General features: G+C 37.8%; 2 protein-coding genes across 2 annotated transcripts; one reads left to right on the top strand and one right to left on the bottom strand.

The window, feature by feature from the left end:
* Positions 1-1,119: 1,119 nt before the first annotated feature.
* Positions 1,120-7,481, top strand: misp3 (MISP family member 3). The gene is made up of 3 exons (XM_044115228.1): positions 1,120-2,511; positions 4,662-4,735; positions 6,829-7,481. The coding sequence occupies exons 1-3, from the start codon at positions 1,158-1,160 to the stop codon at positions 6,922-6,924; spliced, it is 1,524 nt and encodes a 507-aa protein (XP_043971163.1). The 5' UTR covers positions 1,120-1,157; the 3' UTR covers positions 6,925-7,481.
* Positions 7,482-14,411: 6,930 nt separating this feature from the next.
* Positions 14,412-21,828, bottom strand: LOC122830166 (alpha-1B-glycoprotein-like). The gene is made up of 11 exons (XM_044115300.1): positions 21,673-21,828; positions 21,244-21,392; positions 20,968-21,130; positions 19,006-19,377; positions 18,312-18,593; positions 18,210-18,233; positions 17,980-18,072; positions 17,849-17,879; positions 17,579-17,628; positions 17,356-17,390; positions 14,412-14,762 (listed from the first exon to the last, which is right to left on the bottom strand). Exons 1-11 carry the CDS (start codon positions 21,797-21,799, stop codon positions 14,679-14,681), a joined length of 1,410 nt encoding a protein of 469 aa, XP_043971235.1. The 5' UTR covers positions 21,800-21,828; the 3' UTR covers positions 14,412-14,678.
* Positions 21,829-22,364: the final 536 nt, after the last annotated feature.

Raw genomic sequence — 22,364 nt, 5'->3', positions numbered from 1 at the left:
CATTCAGTGGTGCAGGCACTGCAATAATAGCATTGAAAGTGGCTGACAATGTTCTGTTGTTAAACTCTGCTAATCACCATGTTGTTCCTCTCTCCCCTCTGGCTCCCCTTGCTTTTAGGGTTGACTGACTGGCTGGGGGCCCAACAACCTGATTGCTCAGAACATTTTACATCATCAGTCGTGCTGCCATGGAAACAAAGCCCACAACCTGGCAGGAGCAAGGTCTTTTCACTTCTCTAGTTGAGATGCAGGGTGAAGAGGGCACAAGCGTGGGCCACAATGTTTCTCTACGAGAGAGAAAAGCCCCCAAGGCAATGCCTGAGGAGGACTTAGAAGCCCCGGAGCTTGGAGTCAAACTTGAAGCTCCGCGGGAATGTCAGCCAATCGAGATAATAGAAATGGTTGATGTAATCAAAATTGAAAATCAGAAATCCACAGATATTATTAAGTGGCCTATGACAGAGACACAAGAAGCTATGACAGAATTGGGAGGAAGGCCTAAAAAGGTCTCAGATACACAGGAGGAGCCTAAAGAAGCAGATAATTTCTGTGAGAAGGATTTCCTGCCTCCACTGCCACTCAGTGCCTTATCAGCAGGAGAGTGTGGTGAGAAAGAAGGGCTTTCCAGCCTGGAGGGTGAGGTGGGGGAGTGGATCAGTGAAGCTGAACCAATTGAAGTCACTCAAGAATGCGCAAAGACACCCAAACTTCTTGAGCCAGCTCATCAGGATGCAGACATAACATCACAGATTAATTCAACAGCACTAATGAATGCAGGTGACATTAGAAGCAATAAAACTGAAACTTCTGGATCTCAGTCTGCCCGACACTGTCTCTCTGACATGAACAGCTCAGATGACAGAAACACTCTGAACTCTCCTCCTTTTGCTGATGAAAGCGAAGAAGAAGAGGGAACAGGTGGAGATGTAACAACTTGTCAGCACCAATCTGCTCCACATGAGATGAGCTGCATGGGTGTCCTACCTTCATGTTCCAATCATGAAGAAACAGACTCAGTCCTGCCTGCAAATAATTCAGTCAGACAGGAGGAGGCAGTGTTGCCACAAAATCAGTCTGAGCTCTGTCCCAGGAGATTAAACCAGGAAGCTGCACAACAGGTGTTTGGCCAGGGATCTCCACCTGGTTCGGCTGTTGCCATGGAGCTAGCCAATCAGGGAGGGGAAACCTCTCAAGGCCATAGTTGCGTTGCAGCTGCAAGAGAAAGGAGCAGCAGGGTGTGGGAGAGGACAGGGAGTGAACATGAGCTAACAGGTGGAGTGAAAGGGCAGAATAAGAGCAGTGTCGAAAAGAGCAAGACGGCTGTGAGGTCACAGAGCAGAGAGCTGTTCAGGTATCTCCAGGCAGTCCAAACACAAGAGTCTAAGGCGGAAAACAGCTGTGGTATATTTCCTAAAGCCAGCAGAGACACCAGGATGAGGACTGACACGTATGATGATAGCCAGAGTGACAGCGGAGTGTCAGCAGACTTCCACTCAGACAGAACATGGAACAGCAGCACCAGCATTTCTGCAGACTCTCCGGGCCCTGTCTCCTCAGAGACCCCCATCGAGAGGGAGATCAGACGGGCAATAGAGCGCGAGCAAAGCCTGAGAAGATCCAGAGGACTTCCAAACCAACGCACCTCTCCAGAATACGTGGAAGTTCCTTCCAGAAAAAGTCTTAGTGTGTCCTCCACTCCCAAGTGGTCCCAGAACAAGGACAGGGAATTTGCAGGCAAAAAGATGCAGCACGAGATTCACGAAGAGACTCGGAGGGAGCAGGACCTGGTCAAGATTGGGAAAATTCCTGGCTTCTATGACAAAGGCACAGTTCGCCAAATAAAAGAGAGGAAGCAACTCTTTGAGACCCTGCAGATACGTCCAGAATCGCCATTGACATTCTCACCTAAAAGTAAGACCCCATCCTGGTCTTCTAGTAGCAGTGACGATTTGAACTTAATTTTGGAGAGTCAAGATGAATCTGGGACATCCACCCCAGAACATACCACCTACGTGGAGAGAAAACCCATTGCGGTCAATACCTCACAGAACCAAACCTCTGCCAAAGGTTTAGACCGCTCTGGTCTCAGAGGACCAAAGCTCTCAGAGGGGACCGGCTGTCAGATCATCATCATAGAAAATAGCCGAACCATTCCAGCACAGAAACACTACAAAGCCAAAGCAGAGGCAAAGGCCAGTCCAGCTCTTGAAACTGGAAAGGATTTCAACTCAACAGAAAAGACAAGAAACTATGATGGACTGATGAAGGCAAAGAAGAAACAGGATGAGAAAGAAGTCTCAGTGTCCAAGGAGAACCCTTTTTTCAAGCTCCGTTCCTCAGCTAATTTAGATAAAGTGAGGCAGGATATCCAAGAGGCCAAAGACAGGGAGAAGGAGCTTCACACCTTGCGGCTCAACCTGTATGGGGAAGTCAATGATACTGAATCCCCCTCAAAAAAAGAAATCCCAGCTCCCAGTCCGGTTCCCAATGGTAGCAGTGGATTACATGAAGGTTAGTGGATCAATTGTTGTAAAAACTGATTATACATGTGTCAGGAAAAACTCTGCAACTGTTTTTGTAACCACTTTACTTTATTCCTTTGACATCAGTGGAAAATATCAAAGATTTGCAAACAAGGGTTAGCATTCTGGCCTGTCAAGCTAATATCAGAAGTTGTGAAATGGAAAATCATGAGTCATACAGTTTGATTGTGTATGAAAGCGGTAAAGTGTGTTGAAAAAAAGTCTATCTAAAGTTTTAATTCATTAATAAGTAAAGACAGAGTCTTAGCTGTAACTCAGTATAGAATCAGGTTTGACAAAAAAAAATAACACTGAACAGTCTTGGATCTTCTTCCAAGATCATCCTTTGATCTTTGATCGGGCCAGTAAACAATAAAATTATTGATCTTAGGATCACCAGGTTTGATCAAAGTTTTAGTACATAAATTATTCCCGCTGTTAAAGTTAAGTGAAGCGGGGAGTGGGGAGATGCAATGCCATTGCAGAGGGGGTGCGGGAAGCGGTATGGATGAATGAAAAAATAATTTTAAAAAACTGTTACACAAAAGTGTTTCACTGTAAAGATGGTTTGTAGTTTGTTTTGTTGCACCCTGCAGCGTGCAATAAACTTCAGTGGAGTTCGAAAACAAAATATGTGTATAGGTTTATGTCTGGTTGAACAATGTGTGTGCCCAGTTGATTTTTTATTTGGGGGGGGATTTTATTTTAATCCATAGGGAGGCCCAGATAATCTTTGGGAACCACTGCTTTAAGTCAAGCCAGTTACATCTAGATCCAATTGTGTTGCTTAATTTTTTTTCAGTTATTCGCTATAATATTTTAGTCTCTTTTATCTGATTTATAGAAATCATGGCTGCATAAGGGATGGATGAATTTCAAATCGAGGCTTGTAAGAAAAAGATGACACATCTCGAACTGCTGAAAAAATTTACAAATAAAAAGGTTATTTTTTATTGCAGCAATGCAATCTTGTTGCATTGTCTTGTTGTCTAATGCAACAAGACAAAAACAAGAAAACTTTTAACAGCTAAATTAATTTATGTTTTTTGGTCAAAACGCTGCTACACTATATAATGTTAATAAAATGAAATGAAATGTTCTCGCCCAGCCTGATAACATGTTTAATAGGCTACACTGTCAACAAAATGGGTCATAAATTCAGGGTGTTCAGTGTAAAGCACTCATACTCAAATGCCGGGTTGATAATAATAAAAAATTTTCACCAGGAAGGTGTATAACAATAGAAACTAAATAGCAGTTCATTTGGAAGGACAACACCACAAAGGTTTGAGTTAAAGGTTTGTTGAATGAAGAGGATGTTATGAATGGACAGGGTGAGATGAAGGGTCACCTGGGGAGAGTTGCTGACGAAGGCTTGGCATGAGGAGGCTCAGAATAGGGGCGCAGTCTTCTGTACATTGACTTTTTCTGAGCCTAACTCCAAGATGGAACGTGAAACAAAGAAGACTGCAGGAGGTGAATGAGACAAGGAAGTGAAGGAAGAGAAGGAAGAGAAGGAAGAGAGATGAGACAAAATGGGGTTGAGGGTGGAATTGAAAGAATGTGACAGACTGAGGAATGGGTGAAGTGGATATAAGTGGGTATAATCAGATGTTCCTTTTATTGGAGATATTTTCAGGTTTCAGTGTCTGAGGAAATCTTGGGGTACTGAAACCCTAACCCTGTTCACTGTAATAGTTAAATGAAATGAGAACCATTTAAAACAAGTTCTGAGTGCTGATCTGATGTGAAACTGAGGGCTGGAAGCCACAGCTACATTTTATGTTTGATTGCATTTCTGGAATAAAAGGTTAATGAATAAAAGAAGATGGCAGTCATTTCAATTTCAATGAAAGGTGGCAGAAAATCACCAGGGCGTGCCGCGGTGCAATTATATGATCATGACACAGCGCACATTACATAACATTCTTTGATTGTGCAACCTTTTTATGCTCCTTAGTATCTACTGCAGTCTTTGGTTTCTATTTTATTGGTGGTCAGTGAAATTCTACTCATGATAGTCACTCTTTACTTTTACTGCTTCCTCATTAAGTAGTACCATAAGCAGGGACAGTCTGATAGGAACCATTGTGCCACACTTTTTGTTTATACTGTAATAATTGCTTCTGTGTCTTGCAGGAAGACAGGCAGTGGACCAGGTGTCTGTGCGACCGCCTGTCCAGGGTGAAGAGGAAAAGATTTTCCACCCAGAGGTGTGTTGTCATTTTAGTTTCCTTTCTTCCACTCCTGCTTGCTTCGGTTCATAAAGGTTTTCCCCTTCATAAATGGCTTGGGCACTCTGCTAAGAACATGAAAATGTAGGCAAATCATCTCCCAGGCTCTCTCTTGATTGCTGCATAGAAAAACAAACTAAAGCTTTTCTAACTCTGTGTTTATGTGTTAATTAAAACTATGCACTGGGGGTTAAAGCAGTCTCCTAGCAGCATGATTATGAACATTTCTGTAACTGCTCTGGACTTTATATATAATTATCACTTTTAAAAACCTCTTGGGAAGATGTCAGTGTTTCTTTCGCGGCAAATCTAGGACACAAATATCTGATAAGGTCCTGAACACACAGCAAGGCACTTATCTTTGTAGATAAGGGAAGAAAGCAAGCAGCCCTATGACTGAGACAGAGAGGGAAAGAAACATGAAGTGTGGAAAGTGGGATTAGGCGTGTGCATGTGTGTGCGCGCGTGCATTCAACTCCAGAAGGAAAAAAAGGGAGTCGTTTTGTAATGATTGACTTTTGTAACCTGTCTCGTGGGCTCTAAATCTCTCTGAAACTAATGTGTCTGTGATTACACACAGTACTGCTGTTTAATTTGGCGAGGCATTAAGGTGTGGGGCTTTAGCTGCATGGTTTGATCTGACATCGGCATGAGCATTTTACTCTCTTTTTCTTCTTCTGACTCTCCTTCCCTAGTTGCTTGATGCATACGGCTTTCGTCTGATCTGAATTTAAGGATGAAGTCAGGATTCTGCAGGAGAGACTGGCCCTAATTGTTGACTTAGTCATACTGAACATGGCCTAGGATCAAAGTTGCATTAACTCCTATTCAGTGTTGTATTGTTACAAAATGATGGGCTGTAGAAGAAGCAACTTCACACTGCCTTGCAAAAGTATTCAACCCCTTCAGTATTTTCCCACTTTGTCACATTACAACCAAAGATTGCAATAATTGAGATTTTATGTTGCAGAGATAAATATTTCAGAAGCATGGCAGCGTTTTGCCCATCCAGTTATAGATTTTTGACTGTTTTCCTTTCTTTCTGACTGTGTGAATACCAAATGTTTTGTCTTGACACACACTGTCACTTGGATTTAGTCATCAAAATCTGTCATGTACTGGGACATTTTAACATATGGATATGATTTGATGTTAACAATTCTATTGTAACTCTGGCTGTATGTTTAGTGTCCTACTGGAAGATAAAATTCCCCCTGCTGTATCTTTTACAGCCACCATAGTTTTCCTCCAGGATTGCCCTGCATATTCCATCCATCTTTGTGTCAACTCTGACCAATTTTCCTGTCACTGCTAAAGAAAAGCATCTCCAAATCATGAGGATGTAGTACTATGTTTCACTGTGGAGATTTTTCTTCCACTCATATTGGACGTAAGGTTCAATAAAGATTCGTCTGCCCAATGCTGTGTCTGTGCTTTTAGCAAACTTTAAGTGAAACTTCTTTTCAACCAGGGCATTTTTTTGCACCCCTTCACAAAACAAGGCTAGTTGTTATCATGACAGTGGATTCTTACATCTGTACTGTGACTTCGTCCTGCAGAGTTGTCATGAGCCTCTCTGATTAATGCTGTTTTGGTCTGATCCCTTAGTTAAGGTGGATAGTCATATTTCGTTTGGATTGCTATATTCTCTCTGCAGATGAAGAGTTTCTTCATCTACAAAGAGATGAAGAAGCTTCTTCTTCTTTTCTTCTTCACAGAGAAAAGAAGAAAATGCTTCTTAACAGAGAAAATGCTTCTCCTTTTCTCTGTTAAAAGAAACTATTTGTTTTATCATCTAACAAAACAAATTGTAAATATATCTGGTCAGAGCTTCAAATATTGATACAGAAGGACTCTATTTACTAATTAGGAACCTTTCAAAGGATGTTGACTGACATTTTGGAGTCCCATAGTATAGGGAGCTGAATACAACTGTAAGCAACAGGGTTTTAGGTTTCTATTAGTAAAAGATTTTAGGGAACCCCATCTTCTTTTCCTCTCACTTGACATTAATGCCTCATGTTTTGCTGGACCAAAGCTTCTTTGTTTATCTTAATCTGTTTTCCACCCAGATTCGCAAGAGTCCCAGAACTCCACGACAAAAGAATCCTCTAGTGCAGCTGTGGGAGTCGGGCCTGATCAGCAACAACAACCTGGAAGACGACTGAGGATCAGGGAGGGTTCACAGAGACCTACATTTTCTTTAATTATGGGGTGAAATCAAAACGGAAATGATCAGTGTGAAGACGGAGAAAACACGAAACAGGATTCAGCAGCATCAATGATGGAAAAATAAGTAACATAAAGCAAATCAGAAAGACGTCGAGGATTAAGGCAAGAAAACGGGGCCAGGCAGACTGGGAGCAAGACAAATGGCAGTAGAAGGAAAACGATGCCTTTTTCTTCAGACGACAGGAGAGAAGAAAGACTGTGAGACAGGCCACTGTGTTGCCTGCTGGCCTGCTTATGATGCTGCAAAGACAAAAGACAAAACAATATCATCAAGGAAAAAATGAATATGATGAATAATGCAATAGAGACCAAACAAATTCTAAGAAAGCAAATGTTAGATCATTATTTTGATTTTCTTAAGTAATAATAAAGTACAACATTTTGGTTTAAAAAGTTAGAATTGTTAATTTTCTGAATAATGTACAAGGAAAGTGTATTTATAACAAATTCCATGGAAATACTTAAAAAAATGAAACAAATGCTTTTTTCATGCTTCTTCTTTTCTCTGTTGAAAGAAACTATTTATTTTATCATCTAACAAAACAAATCGGGAATATGTCTTCCAGTATAATGGGTGCATGCTTGTTTGGTGTCGCTTGTGATCTTCAAGCGAATCAGAAAAAAAGAGGAACAGACATCAATGTGGAGATAACCAGCTCCTTCCGTTCCTATTCCCTAAACATCAATTACTGCCTTTTCATCAGAGGTGCAAGTGTCTGTACAAAACAGTCGACGCCATAGAAAACACAAACAATGCTTCAGCTTTATTATTATTCACCTCTGATTGAACAAAAGCTCCTCATACTTGTATTGAGCAGGATAAAGTCTATGTTTTGTTTTCTTTGATTTAGCAGCTTACTTCTTCTGTTGCTCACAATTCATTATGTATTTAGGTTTAAGCACATAGTATATGAGAGGACATAAAATTGTTTGATAGAGGATCAAGTTAGGTCTGGGTCATCGTTGCATGGAAGAAGAATCCATATTTATCATTTTCAGCCTCTATGGGGTTACAAATGCCTTTGTATGCTCTAAATGTTGAGGGTGTTTATACATATTTGAACTTCTTTGGTGCATATAGTGGGAAGAGATTCATCAGCCACAATTATTTATGACACATCACATCTAACATGTAATCACTGGTAGGATAATACAGCCAGTGATTATCCAACTGGTTTCAAACCAAACCAAATAAGGTTTGGTTTGAAACGAACCAAACCTTATTGTTGTTTCCAGATAAAAGTAATTTTTTCACATGCTGTAATAGTAAAGTTGAAATGGCATCAGACTTGTTATGAAACGGATCCCATTTTGCTTGTAAAACGTGCTCAGCTGTAGCATATAGGTGTTATGTTTTGGAATGAAGCTAAAGCTGGAGTGAAACTGTATCAGTCCGGCTCTCTTCAGATATACAGTATCTTCTATCAACAGAGTTACCACTGAGGTCAGGAAATCTTTGTCCACAACAGAAATGAGAAACACCCTCTGCAGAGCTGTGTGCTTTACGCTGGGTTTCACTATTTGTGGTCAAAGATGTGTCACCGTGGATACAGTTTTGGTGGAAACACCGCTGGGCCTTTCTTTGTTTATGTTTGCATGAAGACGAGACGAGGGCATGCTTTTGTGACCTCCCAGTGTCCTGTGAATAATTCATGCCCTCATTCGGACTGGACACAGCCCAGTGATATTTTCTGTAATGTTTTATGGTGGCACTAAAGCAACTACAGAAACAAACCTTTTTCTGAGCCTTTTGCACAGCTATGATGAATACACTCAAAAAGAAACAGCAGCAAAAGCCTTGGAGAGAAACTCATCAATGTTCAAAGCTCAGCATGTTTATTGTTAGGTTACATCAGAACAATGGCAGTTCAACATCAAAGATAATTTTTGCATATTGCTGCGTTTGGTATCTAATCTGGCAGCTTTCCAGCCCCAAAATAAATGCACGCACCTATCTTCTGCTCAGCTCATTTCCATGATATTTCATTATCACCACTATCACTGCCTTCCAAACTCCTGCTAGCACGAAGTCATTGGAGCATCATTGCGTGAGGGTCAATTCTGCGCCTCTGATGCCACATTATATCTTTGCCAAGAGAGAGGGAAAATTTTACGTAGGCTGCTCCACAATTTGTAGTTTATTGTTCACATACCAGTAATTTTATGAAGGACAGGAAGAACTTGTATATTAATATCCGGGGATAATTCCTTATTCACAGGACAAGCTATTTGTTTCCAACAAGACAATTTCTGGTAGCACAAACAATTGGGTGGAAATTTAAATGATCTTCTCAAGTTCAATTATAAAGATCACCCATTTAAAAAAAGATCTAAATGTAATATAATAAATTTTACCAAAGATCAATTTCATGGAAATTATTGTTTTTTTGTTTGTAGGTTTTTTCAGTGGACATAAAAAAATATAAATTTCTTTTTTAATGTCCAAATGAGTAAGTTGTCGTTACTGATCCTTTATTTTTATTTATTATAAAAAAAATAAAAATATTTGATTGAAAAAATTATTTCAATCAAATATTGATTTAAATGGTTAGAACTGGAGTTAAGAATCAGATGTGATCAACCCATAACAACCTCAGGTGGCCTCATAGTGACAAATATTTGCATGACCACATTTACCTTCTGCACACATGAAGAGATTTTAGAAAATGACTTTAACACCATCAGTTTGTCCAAGCGGTTTCAAATTGTCTGACATATTTGGGTGCAAAACAATCTGAACTTCAACCAACCAAATAGAGAAAGAGGTGACATCATGTGATCAAAATATTAAATAGATAATAGATTGATGTATTCTTTATTGTCCCCAAAGTAAAAAAAAAATATCTTGGATTTTGTGCTCTAAACAAAGCTGATACCACAATTAAATACACAACAAACAATACAAACTCATGTTGAACACTAGTATCACTATAAAATCAAAGCACAACAAAATGCAAAAAAATAAAGCTGATGAAATATTATCCATTATTATGAGTGCCATTGAGTCAGTTTCACAGTAAATGCACCCACAGTGATAATACCCAGACTTTCATGCACAGATGGCTTCAGTTTTCAGTCACTTTGTATCATGTGTGTGTGTGTGTGTGGGTGTGCGTGTGTGTGTGTGTGTGTTGTCATAAGACAATGGAAGAGATTCTTCTTTTGATTTCCCTTCAAGTGGAAGTTGTTCTGTATGTCTAGCAATGCCTAGTGTGTGGGTGTGGCGTTTTGCTTTGAATTTTGTGAAAGGTTGGATTAAATAGCTAAGCTGAGTCACTAAAAATGAACCTGATTTCTGTCATTGTGTGGAGTTGGGGAGTGGACCAATTCAATTCACTGCTGACACATATAAGATAGAATAGTGCATGTTAATGAGTCATAGTGCAGGATCTAACAGGATCTTCAAAGTGGAACTGACTATTTTTGTGGTTTTCAGTTTTTTGTGACATACATTTATATTAAATGTTTCAGAAATAAAAGGGTTAATAATTCACAAATTTTAGCCATTTGGAGGAAGAAAGCAAAAAACAACAGAAGAAAAAGTCCAACGCAGTTTTGAAAAACTTAAACTTGGTGTTGAACACCTGTAATATGAAGCATACGTTTCAGTAAATGTCAGAGGAGTGATTCTTTGGAGCATCACACCCATCCTCGTGACACTCTCCACTGCAATTACACTCTGCTAACACAGTAAAAGTTTCAGTCAGACTGAAAGGGCCACGAACACTAAGCAACTTCACTACAGAAAAGCCCAGTCTTTGAAATGTTTACACACACATTTATCTGAATGCACCCAATTATATGACTAACACCTAACAAAGACTAAAGGACAGGAGGGCATAACTTTCTATTTAAGCAGGTTTGCCATAACAAAGAGATTAACCAGACAATTCATGTCAACTTGCTTTTTTTTGTTGACTTTCTGTGTGGATCTCACGGAAACTCACCACCCAGCAGTAATGAAGGAGGGAGGTGCTGACAGAACCAAAACAAACTTTCTGTTTTATTTTTATCCAGGACCCTCAGACTGGAGCCAGTACAGACTCTGCTGCTTTTAAATCATTTTCAGTTTATTACCAAGTTGTTTTAAATGACATAATTTTTGTTTAAGTTGATTTTCATTCAGGCTTTAACAATGTATACACTAACAAAATAATTTTCAAACAGCTATTAGCTGAGCACTTAGGTCACGCTGGATAATAAGTTAAACATTGTTTTTTAGCATAACAGGCTAAAACCCAACCTGAAAGATGCCTCACGGCTATGTGATGCCTATGTGAAACCTATATTTTCACATAGCTATTATGTGCAACAAATAGGTTTTGGTATCCTTCCATTTTCTGTGTACAATGGATAGTCATGTCAGATACGAAGCTGGGAGAGAAAATAGGTATAGAATCAATCAAAAGAAAAAACGTGAACACCTTCAGAAAACTGAGATTAAATTTTTTTTTCAGCTATGGCTTAAAGGCTGCACAGTACAGTTACTCAGCTATTATACAGTAAGTACGTATTTAAAGACGGCTGCATGCAAGTATACTTTTAGCTCCGGGTGCTATGATGAATTACTTGGGCGCATATTAAAGCCACACTAAAATATCCCAAGTGAAACATATTTCGTAAACCCATGGGGAAACATATTAAACTGCAAACAAATGATACAGCCCATTCAATTCTAAACTGCTCTTTCTTGTGCTATTATTTTTAGTAACAAAGTCGTGGGTTTAGAAAATGAAGTAAGCATAATAATACAATATGTGTTCAAGTGGTTTGCTACATTAAACATTCCATTTGAAAATCCTAATCTTTAAGGTATTTAACTAAAGTTTATTGGGTCTGCATTTATGTATGAACAAAGTTTTTATTGGTCTAATTTTTTGATACACGAGCCACTGCAAGTAACTTCACTGAATGAAGAACAAGCTTGTTTTATCCATAAATGCACAATAGATACACTTACCAACATTTTATATTAAAGCAAGACTTCTTGTTTGTTCATAAACTCTTTTATTTTCTATCTGCTGAGCCTGTTGTACCATTTGGAGGTCAAGTAATAATATAGAAAACAGTAAATATTGTCTCTGAAATTACTTGGACCCGTTCTAACATATAAACATTACCCTGCGAGAGTATTGGTTTCCTAAGTTTTATGTTAAAGAAATTTTATTTAGAAAAGTGTTTCCTCTTCCTAAATTTATTTGGTAAATGTGTTATTACATTGTCTTATTCTTTAAAATACCTGAATTTGCACATAACTTTGTTTTGTTTTTCATTATCTAATTTTTAAATACTAAATTAGATGGTCTAATTAGTTATTCAGTACTTAAGTTATGTTTTTATTTAATACTTTTAGATTTATGCAAGTCAGTAAATAATAAACATTAATATTTCATAGTTAGTTTTAAATTGGAATGTATGTAGCTGACTTTAAATCTACATATTTGACAGGATGGAATTTATCCTTTTTTCCCCCAAAGAACCTTGAAATAATATTTGTTGTGAATTGAAGCTATATAAATAAACTGAAACAAATACATGTCAAATGATTAGAGGGTGATTTATAAAATATTGTATGTCCTTAACTCACAAAATGCTGCAGGCTAGTATTCAGGCTAGTGATGTATTGCTACAACATTATCAAACTCACATTCCTGTTGCCTTTTTCTATAACTCTCTGATCAATGAGACTAATCACATTATAGCTGAATATCTCAACACCACATTTGTTAATGACCATACAGGAAGCATATGATTCAAGTGTGCAGAGCATACTCAACAGTCTTCTGCAAATATTTTCACCTTTCAGGAAGTAACTGGCAGGTTTGCACAGCTGCGAGGCTCAGGAAATGTGATAATTGACAAAAACATGGGCCTTCCTTTCTTCTGTTGAAAGAGAGCCTTTCTCTGCACAATTACTGCACAACATGAAAAAGTTACAAACAGGTGGGCCATGCTTCTTACTTCTACATCCTTTTAATATATCACTCATAGCTCATGTATTCTGGGACAGATATAAAGACTGTGTTGTAAGACACTATAATCTTATTATTACATAATAAGAAGAAAGACAGATAATCATATTATGTTGTAATTGGAGGATATTTACAGGATTGTTTGGCTTCATGCATGTCATGGTCACAATATTCCACTGGATCTGTTATTCTCTTACAAGAACACCAGCTTGATAAATGACAGTAAATAAGTTGTTCTTCAAGGTCTTTATAACATCAGAACTGTAAAGAAACAGTGCCCTCTGCAGGACATTCATCAGAAACCCAGCATCTCAGTAATGCATCATTTTACTCTTGGATGTGTAATGCATATTAATTTCTTAGCCTTTACTGATTTTGAATAGTACTCTCTTTAGAGCATTTTATCTTCTGACACGCCTCCTATTAAACAGAAGCATTTTTATAACAGCTTAATTCAATAATTTAAACACCAAAAACACCTTGAGCTATATGTAGAAACTATCTTGCCTAACTGAAAAGTAACATCTATGATCTTCCTTATCTGCACTCTTGGACCAATCATCACCAAGGAAAAGGAATCCTCGGTTGACTATGTAGCAGTAGTAGCATTGTTCCCATGTATTCTAGCTCCCCAAACTGCATTTTGCAATTATTTTAGATATACACTACAAAAAAGTAATAATTATTGAATAGGTGAATTTTCCATGAATAGTTAGGAGGTACGTTCCACCGAAAAATCCACAAATACTTAACCATGTATAGGCAAGCATAGGATTAGGTTCTCACTAAGGGTGGCACATTTACTGCAAAACCACAAAGAGGTTTATTTTTTGTTTTAAAGATGCAGCAGGAAATCGACTGATGACCAGAAGCAACTTATGCTAACGATGACAATATTCTGTGTGGAAGTTGTTTATGTTAAGGAAAAGTAATTCAAAGTTATGGAGAACAAAGGTGCGGAGGGCAGGATTTATCATTTTGAATAGTCTGTGATGAAAAAAATAGGATTTGCAAATATTGCCACTTTTGGAAATTAACATCAGGAGATTCTCTAGTCTAGGAAACGCACACATTTTGCATTTCATTTTGCACGATTAGCATGATAAACCATGCTAATTGTGCTAATATATGATGCTAAAGACTGCTGAAAATGTAAACTCACTCTTGTTTTTTTAATAATAGTAACCACTGTTTTAAACTATCACACACACATTGGTTAACATAAATAACTGATACTGACTCCTGGCCCGAAGACTAGAAAATTTGTTAAAAGAGAAAGAGTTACATATAAAAACTTAAAAGAAACTGGTGATCGGAAGTTGGCTACAAAACTCTCATCAGTCCGTTTCGAAATTCACTTCTACCTCCTAGTAACTGCAACATATAGGCTAATTTGTTAATGAATGGATCTTTAGTCATAGAGAAAAATACAAAATTTACAGTAAACATTATAAAAAAGATAATAAAATCTGCATTTAATTTCATAGACTTAGTAACAACAAACATATAAGAAGAAATAATCTTACAGTAACTCCTACACATAAATGAAAAAGGAAGAACAGGAAAAGTCCCCTTCATGTCATGCTGTGTAACGCCAACTGTTGCTACATTGATAAACCATGATTACATTCCCAAATACACACACACACGCAGATGCCCGCACACCCCAACCCACACACACACACACACACACACAGGCAGATGTGAAATAAACATTTTCAATGCATTGGGGTTGTGAAAGTAGAGAGGGGGTTCCAGAGAGAAGATCTAGAGGGTGTCTCTGTTTCCCCACAGGCCCATTCCTGTAAAGAAACAAACATGTTAAGACAGTCTATCAAGATTTTCTGAAGTCAATAAGTAAATACTAAAGAAAGCTTCATCCAATGCCGCCTTCTTTATTTTCTTACTTCAAATCCACTGTTTCCAATCACTACTTAGTCAGTAAATAGCCTGTCTGTTTGTAAAGTAATCTTAGTATCAGCATCAACATCATGCAGAGCAAGAAATATAGCAAACAGGTCAGAGATAAAGTTGTGGAGAAGGTTAATGTAGGTTTTGGCTTTAAGTGTTTTAGAAGTGTTTTCAGCATCTGAGGAGTTTGACACTACAAACCTACCAAGACATAGCCATCCTCCTAAACTCTCAGGCCAGGCATTGATTTCATGCAGAGATTCTCACCTGAACAAACATTAGCTTGAATGCCACACAATGGCCTTTATGGAGGAGTGGCAAGAAGACAAGATTAAAGGACAGTGTTGTTTTAAGGTTTGTCGTGAGGAATGTAGGAAACCCAGCAGCAGCAAGCAGTTTTGTACACCATGTACTAATTCTATACTGTGAACACACTATCCCCTCAGTGAAACATGATAGTGGCTGCATCATGATGTGGGGAAGTTTTTTTATATTTATTTTTTTAAAGAATGGGCTTAGAATCCAAAGCTGGTAAATTTACTCTAAAAATATATATATATCTGTAATGGCAACCAAAGGAGATTATATACAAAGTATTGTCTCAGGACAAAGCAAAGGTAATCAATTTCAGATTTTTTATTTAATTTAAAAATATGTAGTTTGGTTTTATTTTTACTTCAGCATATAAATATTTATAGGTTCTTTTATTATTATTATTATTATTTATTTTTATAGATGCTCACAGATGCTTTTTATCCAATCTGGCTGTGCTTAAACTACTTGCCAAAGCTGCTATAGATGTAGTTCTTTGTTTTGTTTTTTTTGTTTTATATATATTTTTGAAGCATGTGTCGTTTTGGTTTATTTTACAATTATGTTCTACCTTGTGTTGGTCTATGATAGAAAAAGCCAGTAACGTTAAAATTGAAGGAAATGTGAGGGATTTTGAAAGCCAGGACATGTCATCAAACATTTTAAAGTAATCAAATCATTTAATGATCCCTCATTCCAAGATTTCTGTTGTTCACATAAATCACTCCAAATTTATGTTCCACAGTAAAAAAAAAAAAAACTGATGGTTTTACGGTTTGTGGGGCCTTTAAAGGAAAATATTTAAATAACTGTGTTTTGTTTACATGAAAAGAAACTTCTCTGTCATTTTGTCTCTGCTTTCACAGCATCAGCCCTGAGAATGACTATTCCCAATTAGTCTAATTAACATCATGGAAATCCAAACACATTTTCGGTTTATTCAACAACCCCCACAGACATAAAGCATACACCTAAAGATCATTTTTGTTCTGCTGAAAACATTCTTGTTCTCTAGCATGAGGGAAACCTAGCTGGCGACTGCACTCATTTGTTTATGATGCCTGCTGAGGAGCTCTGCAAAGGCAAGCAGAGCTTTTGGTCTGATGAGAGCCTTTCATCAAGCTAATGAATGAAAATAATTGCACCTAATGAGAAGAATGTGCTAACCGTGCACAACAGCATGAATGAAAAATGATGTGTGCCCAAGTTTGAGTTAAAATATGTTTGGGAAGGACGATTGGTTGATTTGTAATGATTAATGTGTGTTTACAGCAAAGAGATTGGAAAGTTTACTGTTGTTTGTATGGGACATCTACAAATGGAGGCCACAAAAATACCACAAATTCCAACTGAAGAAGTGGAGAAACCTCCACTTCTCTGTTACAGTGAAAATGTGCTGAAATATTCCAATCCAAAGAAAATTCTCAAAAATCACAAGATTCACCAGGTTTCCTGTAAATGGATTCTGTTAAACATCCAAATCAGACACATTCATCTCCATTGAGTATTGCCTTTGCACATTGTTACTGCAACCATAAATGTTTTATTGTTTGTTTTTCTTCATATAGACCAAAATAGATTATGACGTCAAAGGCAAAAATACTAGGGTTTTCAAAACTACAAAACAAAAAAATCTTATAGATCTGGCATGTATTTGTCTTTAATCTTCTGAGTCTCGATTTTACTGAATCTCACTTTAAATCACTTTAAGACTTTTGAAGTACGTCACTACCAGCTTTGCAAAATAGCTTATGATCAGCCATGTTGGATGGAAAGTATCTGTGAGCGTCTTTTCCCACCTCAGATTTTGCTTTCTTTTAGCAAAAGCTCTCTTCGTGTCACTGTCCACAAAAACCTGATTTGTGTAGAACATGTAGTTCTCCTGTCATTTGATTCTCCAATCAAAGATGTGGATCGCTACAGTTAGAACCAACATGAGAATCATCTTTGCTCCTGATGCTGTGTTCATCAATGTTTTATAGTAAACTATTTATTCTGGGAATAAATTACACTAAGATAGACTCTATTTAATAATTATGTAATGCCTGAAAGTAAATTGTTACACTGGATTTTATTTAGAGGTGTAATGGTAATAAAGCTGAAAAACAAATCTGTACCACATTATTCAGATGTTTATCTACTTCCTCTTTCAATATAAAAGACAAAAAATACCTGGGAATCAAAACTTGTACGCCTGAGAGTAAGATCTGAAACAAAAACAAAAAAGAAAAACAATCACATTCATTTAAAAAAAGCCCTTTCAGCATGTGTTGTTCCCATGCACTTGGGACTTTACATTTTATTCTTATACAAGCAAATGGACAAAAGAATGAGCAGAAGTGCTTTGAGTCATGCATCGTAAAGGGGAAATGACATTCTGAAGAAGAGAACTTACCAACAACGTGGTCTCGAGCGTGCACTTTAGTCCAGAACTGTGCTTGTTGTCTGAAACAGAGCAATAAGGGCACTACTTAACATAAATACACCTGTAAGCAAAGAAAATCTGAATTTATGTAGCATATTTGCATTTGGTTTTCATTTTAAGATATACACAATGATGTATGTGTGAGGAACACAATTGTTCCTGAGGTGCAAAAATGTACAATCATTTTGTGAAGAAACTACACGCTCTTTAGAGCATCCATCAGAGCTGTGAATGCAGTACCTTCTCTTCTTTTCCTTGGCAGCTGTTTTTACTTAGGAGAAGTGAAAATGAGAGAAAAAGAGATATTATGACTTCAGCAAATGAAGAAAAGAAAGTTTAAATAAGGAAGAGGAGTTTCTTGTGGAATCTACCTTTTCTCTTAACCAGCACAACCACAAAAACTGCAGAGCAGAGAAACAATATGGCTGCAGAGAAGGAGCCCAGTGCAAAAGGCCAGTCCACACCTGGAACACAAACATTGTCCATTGTCCAAAAATTAAGGAGAAAAATAGCATTTTAAATACGAGCATATACATTCATATCTGGCTGCAATGATTCCCCCATCCTTTCCCATTTAACGATTTAACAAATTAGAAATTACCTTTCGATGTTGGAGAGGAATTTCCTGAAAAACGCAGGAAAAGAAACTGTCAAAAATCAAAGCATCTATAACACTGCATATAATAGCACAGCAGGTTTCTACCTATAGTTAAAGCCAGAGGGACGCTTCTCTCCGAGAGGCTCCATGTGCTTCCTAATGGAGCCCTGTACTGGCACTGATAAAAGGTCACTGGTGAATCCTGGACAGGCACAGGGAATGTGACTTGATGATGCAAAGTTTTTGCACGGTAAGTTGCCACAGGAAGTTCACTGTCAGCAACGTAGAGTGAGAACACACAACCAGGATATGCAGGGGATCCTGTACAGAGCAAATGCCACACGTCTGTTTGCTGCTGGAGAACCAGGGAGGGCACAGGAAGCACACCTAGGAGCAAAAAAATAGCCAACCAGGATCAAGAATAAACCTGTAAAACTACATACCAGATACACTTGAGGTAATTATACAGGTTTTTTATTATTTTCTGTCATGTTTAGGAGTGAAAAGTAAGGTTTTTACAAGTTAGAAATTCTATATTAAAACTAAAATATGACATGGCATAAAGACGCAATGCATAATACCATTTTCTAAATCTGTTTAAATAAAAATCATTATTTTGTCCTTGAATTTTTAGCTTCAACTTTGTCAATATTTCTATCTCTCCGTCACTCAAACTTTATATCGAGACTCTTGAGACCATGATTTTGGCCTCAGGTCAAATGTTTTGAGACCTCTGCCTTAAGGTGTTCTTGTGAATTGGCAAGACATAGGTTACTGAAGTAATAAAAGAAATCCTCACCTCTAATTGTGACTTGCACCACATTGCTGACAGATGAGTTAACCAATCCCTTTTTACTGTTGATCTGGTAGAGGCAGGTATACTGTCCCTCCTCACCTCCTCTTACTGGTCCCACATTGAAGACCCCTGGCTGTGGTTCAGGGTTTGACAACTGACTGGCCTGACGCAGCGGGATGACAGATGTTATCCCTGTTTGCTCCCTCAGCAAAAGAAACATTGCAGGTTTGCTAGACTGGGACTGTAACTGGTTTGAATGAATGGGGACGCTACATCGAAAGTGGAGCGTGTCTCCCAGTGTCACCGCACCATCTGAGGGCTGTACAGATAAGACAGGAGAGGGACACGAAGAAATGGGAGGAGTCGGGGCGTCAGCTGTTTGGACCGGGAAAAAAAACAGAGAAACACTGAAATGTTATCTTGACCAGTTAAAGTGTATTTCTGAAGCACAGTCAAAACAGCACCACTGTTGTACAATGTATAAATTAGTGAAACGTGAGTCCTAAAATCTGAACTGCCTTGCTGTTGAAATGTGCTACACAAACAAAAAAAATGCATAAAAAACAATATAAAATCTATCTATGCCTTTTAAAAGTAAAGGTCCTTTTAAAAGTAACATCTTTTGAGCAGGTGTAACAGTTTATTAAGCCCACATTTCTACATAAACAATGAACCACCAGTAGCCAGTAAGCCTGTTTTTGGGAGCAGGACTATTAAGCTTTTCCAAAAGAGAACCAGCTTATAGAACATTGCTGTAATCCAAGTGAAATATAACAAAGTATATCCAAAGTTCATTGATGGAATATAGGATTTTACTTTGAAATGGAGCTTTAAGAATAAAAGGTTTGTTTTACACATCAGGCAGAACTTTTAAAGTTTACGCCACAGTGTGTTGCCAATTGATGTCAAAATGAATTCATGGATTCATGATGGTACTGTCTTTACCATATAGATCATCATTCTAATTATAATATCTCTTTGGCTTTTTAAGGGTAAGGAAGCTCTGTGCTGTGGCAAGACTTGATCAAAATTTTGACCAGCTAAATATTTATGAAATCACTGTAACTGTTTATTATAAAACTCTGTTTCCAACACTCTTAATAGAAATGGAGCTTAGAAACTGTCCGTTAAAAAAAAAAATAATAAAATAAAAACAGAGTGATCAAGGTTGTGTTTAATTTTTAAAAAGTTGCACTACAGCATGTTGTAAGGTATCTGGGATACAACCAGACATCAGAGAATTGATTAGACCAATCGATACAACTTTATTTGTGACATACTTGATTTTACATATCAGTATTTGGAACCAGCAGTCCAGGATGAGCACCACCTCTCATCCAGTCACTGCTGGAGATATAGACACCAGCCCCCTCTGCAACTGAGACAATACATGGATGAAGTGTGTTATATCTACAATACTACCATGTTCCTAGTTCCTAACCAAACTTCCCTTTGTGAATGGGAGTAGTGGAAACCAGTACCAGTGTTTGATCTTTTTGTCTGTGTGTGTGTATCGGTGGGTGTGTGTAGTTTCTATATGAAGAGCAGGATGTTACTATTGCTCTCCACACCCACAGAGCTGAGGACAATAAGAAACCACAAACAGCACCTGCATACAGAAGTGTGTTTTTGGGGTTACTGTAGAGCGGATGGGAGTGTTTATTTTATACCATGTGTAAAATCTCAAACCGGCTGCGGATTTAACCTGCAAACCATGTGACTCATTTGGATTTCTACTGAACAGTCAGTTTCATTCTCCATATAATTCATAGCTGAACAGGTAACGGTGATATTTTTAACGGCACAGAAATAAACCATGTGGGTTGAAATAAAGAACAGAAACATGTATTCTTTCTTAACTTGACACCAAAACTTATTCTCAAAAATGAAAAAAGTTGAGTTAGAGCTTAATTCATTTTTAGCGCTGCTAGGGGTTGATCAAGTAGGGAAGTTGTAAAACAGTACCTCTTTGTTCCTTTAGTTGGAAGTAGGGGCTGAACAGACTGTATAGTCCCGCTTGGTTCTTGTATACGCAGCAGTAAAGATGCCGCTGACCTGAATCTGGTTCATCCATCCTGACAGTGAAGTGAACCTGCTCAGTTGCGTAAAGCAGTTCACGCGAGTCCATCTCAATAAAATGAGAAAATAGTACACTGAATATAATCACAAAATACGTCAAACGCGATTTACATAATGAAACTGTTCAACAGTTTAATTTAATTTTTAAAAAACTCAAATTACTTTTCTGGTGTCACGGTACAACATGAACAGAACACCACTGTGGCCCTTAGGAGCACGGCAGACCAGGACCACTAGGTCTCCTGACCTGGAGTAGATGTCCAAGGTAGGAGTTGGAAGAGTGGGAGAGGAAGTGGAGGCTGACACTCTTTCTGCATGAAGGAAAGATAAAATACAAGTTACCCAACTTCCCTAAGAAATAACATCATCTTCAAACATGGAAATAAAAGATTGCTTCGTCAGATGTTCAAGTTGATCTAAACAGACAATTTCGGGTGAAAATTAGAACACTAAAACATAGAATTGTTTTTCACTGTCATATATTTTTTTATTAGTCAATAATAGACAAGTACTGACAAAAGTTTTCTCCCACAAACAGATTTTTTTAATGAAAAGATCAAATTTCAAACAGATTTCTGTTAAAATGCTTACCCAAAAGTTGTAAGAAAGCGAGTATAGGGGGATAAAGCCAGAGTGAGCGACCACTGACACACAGCATCCTTGACCCTAAAAGAAGACTGACTGAAGTAAATAAAGCACCTCCAAATATATGCTTCATTCTCTCTCTCCCCTGTTTTCCTCTCTCTGTGTTTTCTTAATGCTTCTGACATCCTCTTGAAGACAGCGCAACGGGGGAAGTCAAACCTGTAAGCACACTTCCTTTTTTGGAGATCACTGGGCGGATATGTGGTATGATGAGAAGTAATAGCAGGCTTTACTTCAATCAGAACCAAACCAAATGCAAAAAGCTCTGTTTCAACATAAAGAAATAGATTTACAATCCAGTCATCGAGTGACACAACTACTGTAAAAGTTGTGCTTATATCGCTCAAAAGACATGAAAACCTGCAGAGTATTTTTTCCTCCTGCTATAAATTTTCCCTTAGTGTACAGTCTGTCATTCTTCCTTTCTGTTTTTATTTTTATCTGTTAACCTACATGCTTCAACTTGATGACCGGAATTTTTCCTCTGTGTGACTATAAAGGATACTTCTATATTATTTTAAAATGTCTTGAGAACTCTACTATTTCAGGCATAATGGCTTGTCTTACCACTAAGCTGCAGTAAAGTACTAAGACTTTTTTATACAAAAAAGATTTTATCAGTGAAACATCTTGGGGGA

The sequence above is a fragment of the Gambusia affinis genome, linkage group LG04, assembly GCF_019740435.1.
Source record: "Gambusia affinis linkage group LG04, SWU_Gaff_1.0, whole genome shotgun sequence".
Taxonomy (NCBI): Eukaryota; Metazoa; Chordata; class Actinopteri; order Cyprinodontiformes; family Poeciliidae; genus Gambusia; species Gambusia affinis.
Note: the sequence above shows the minus strand (reverse complement) of the source record. Positions and strands in the feature narration are given on the sequence as shown.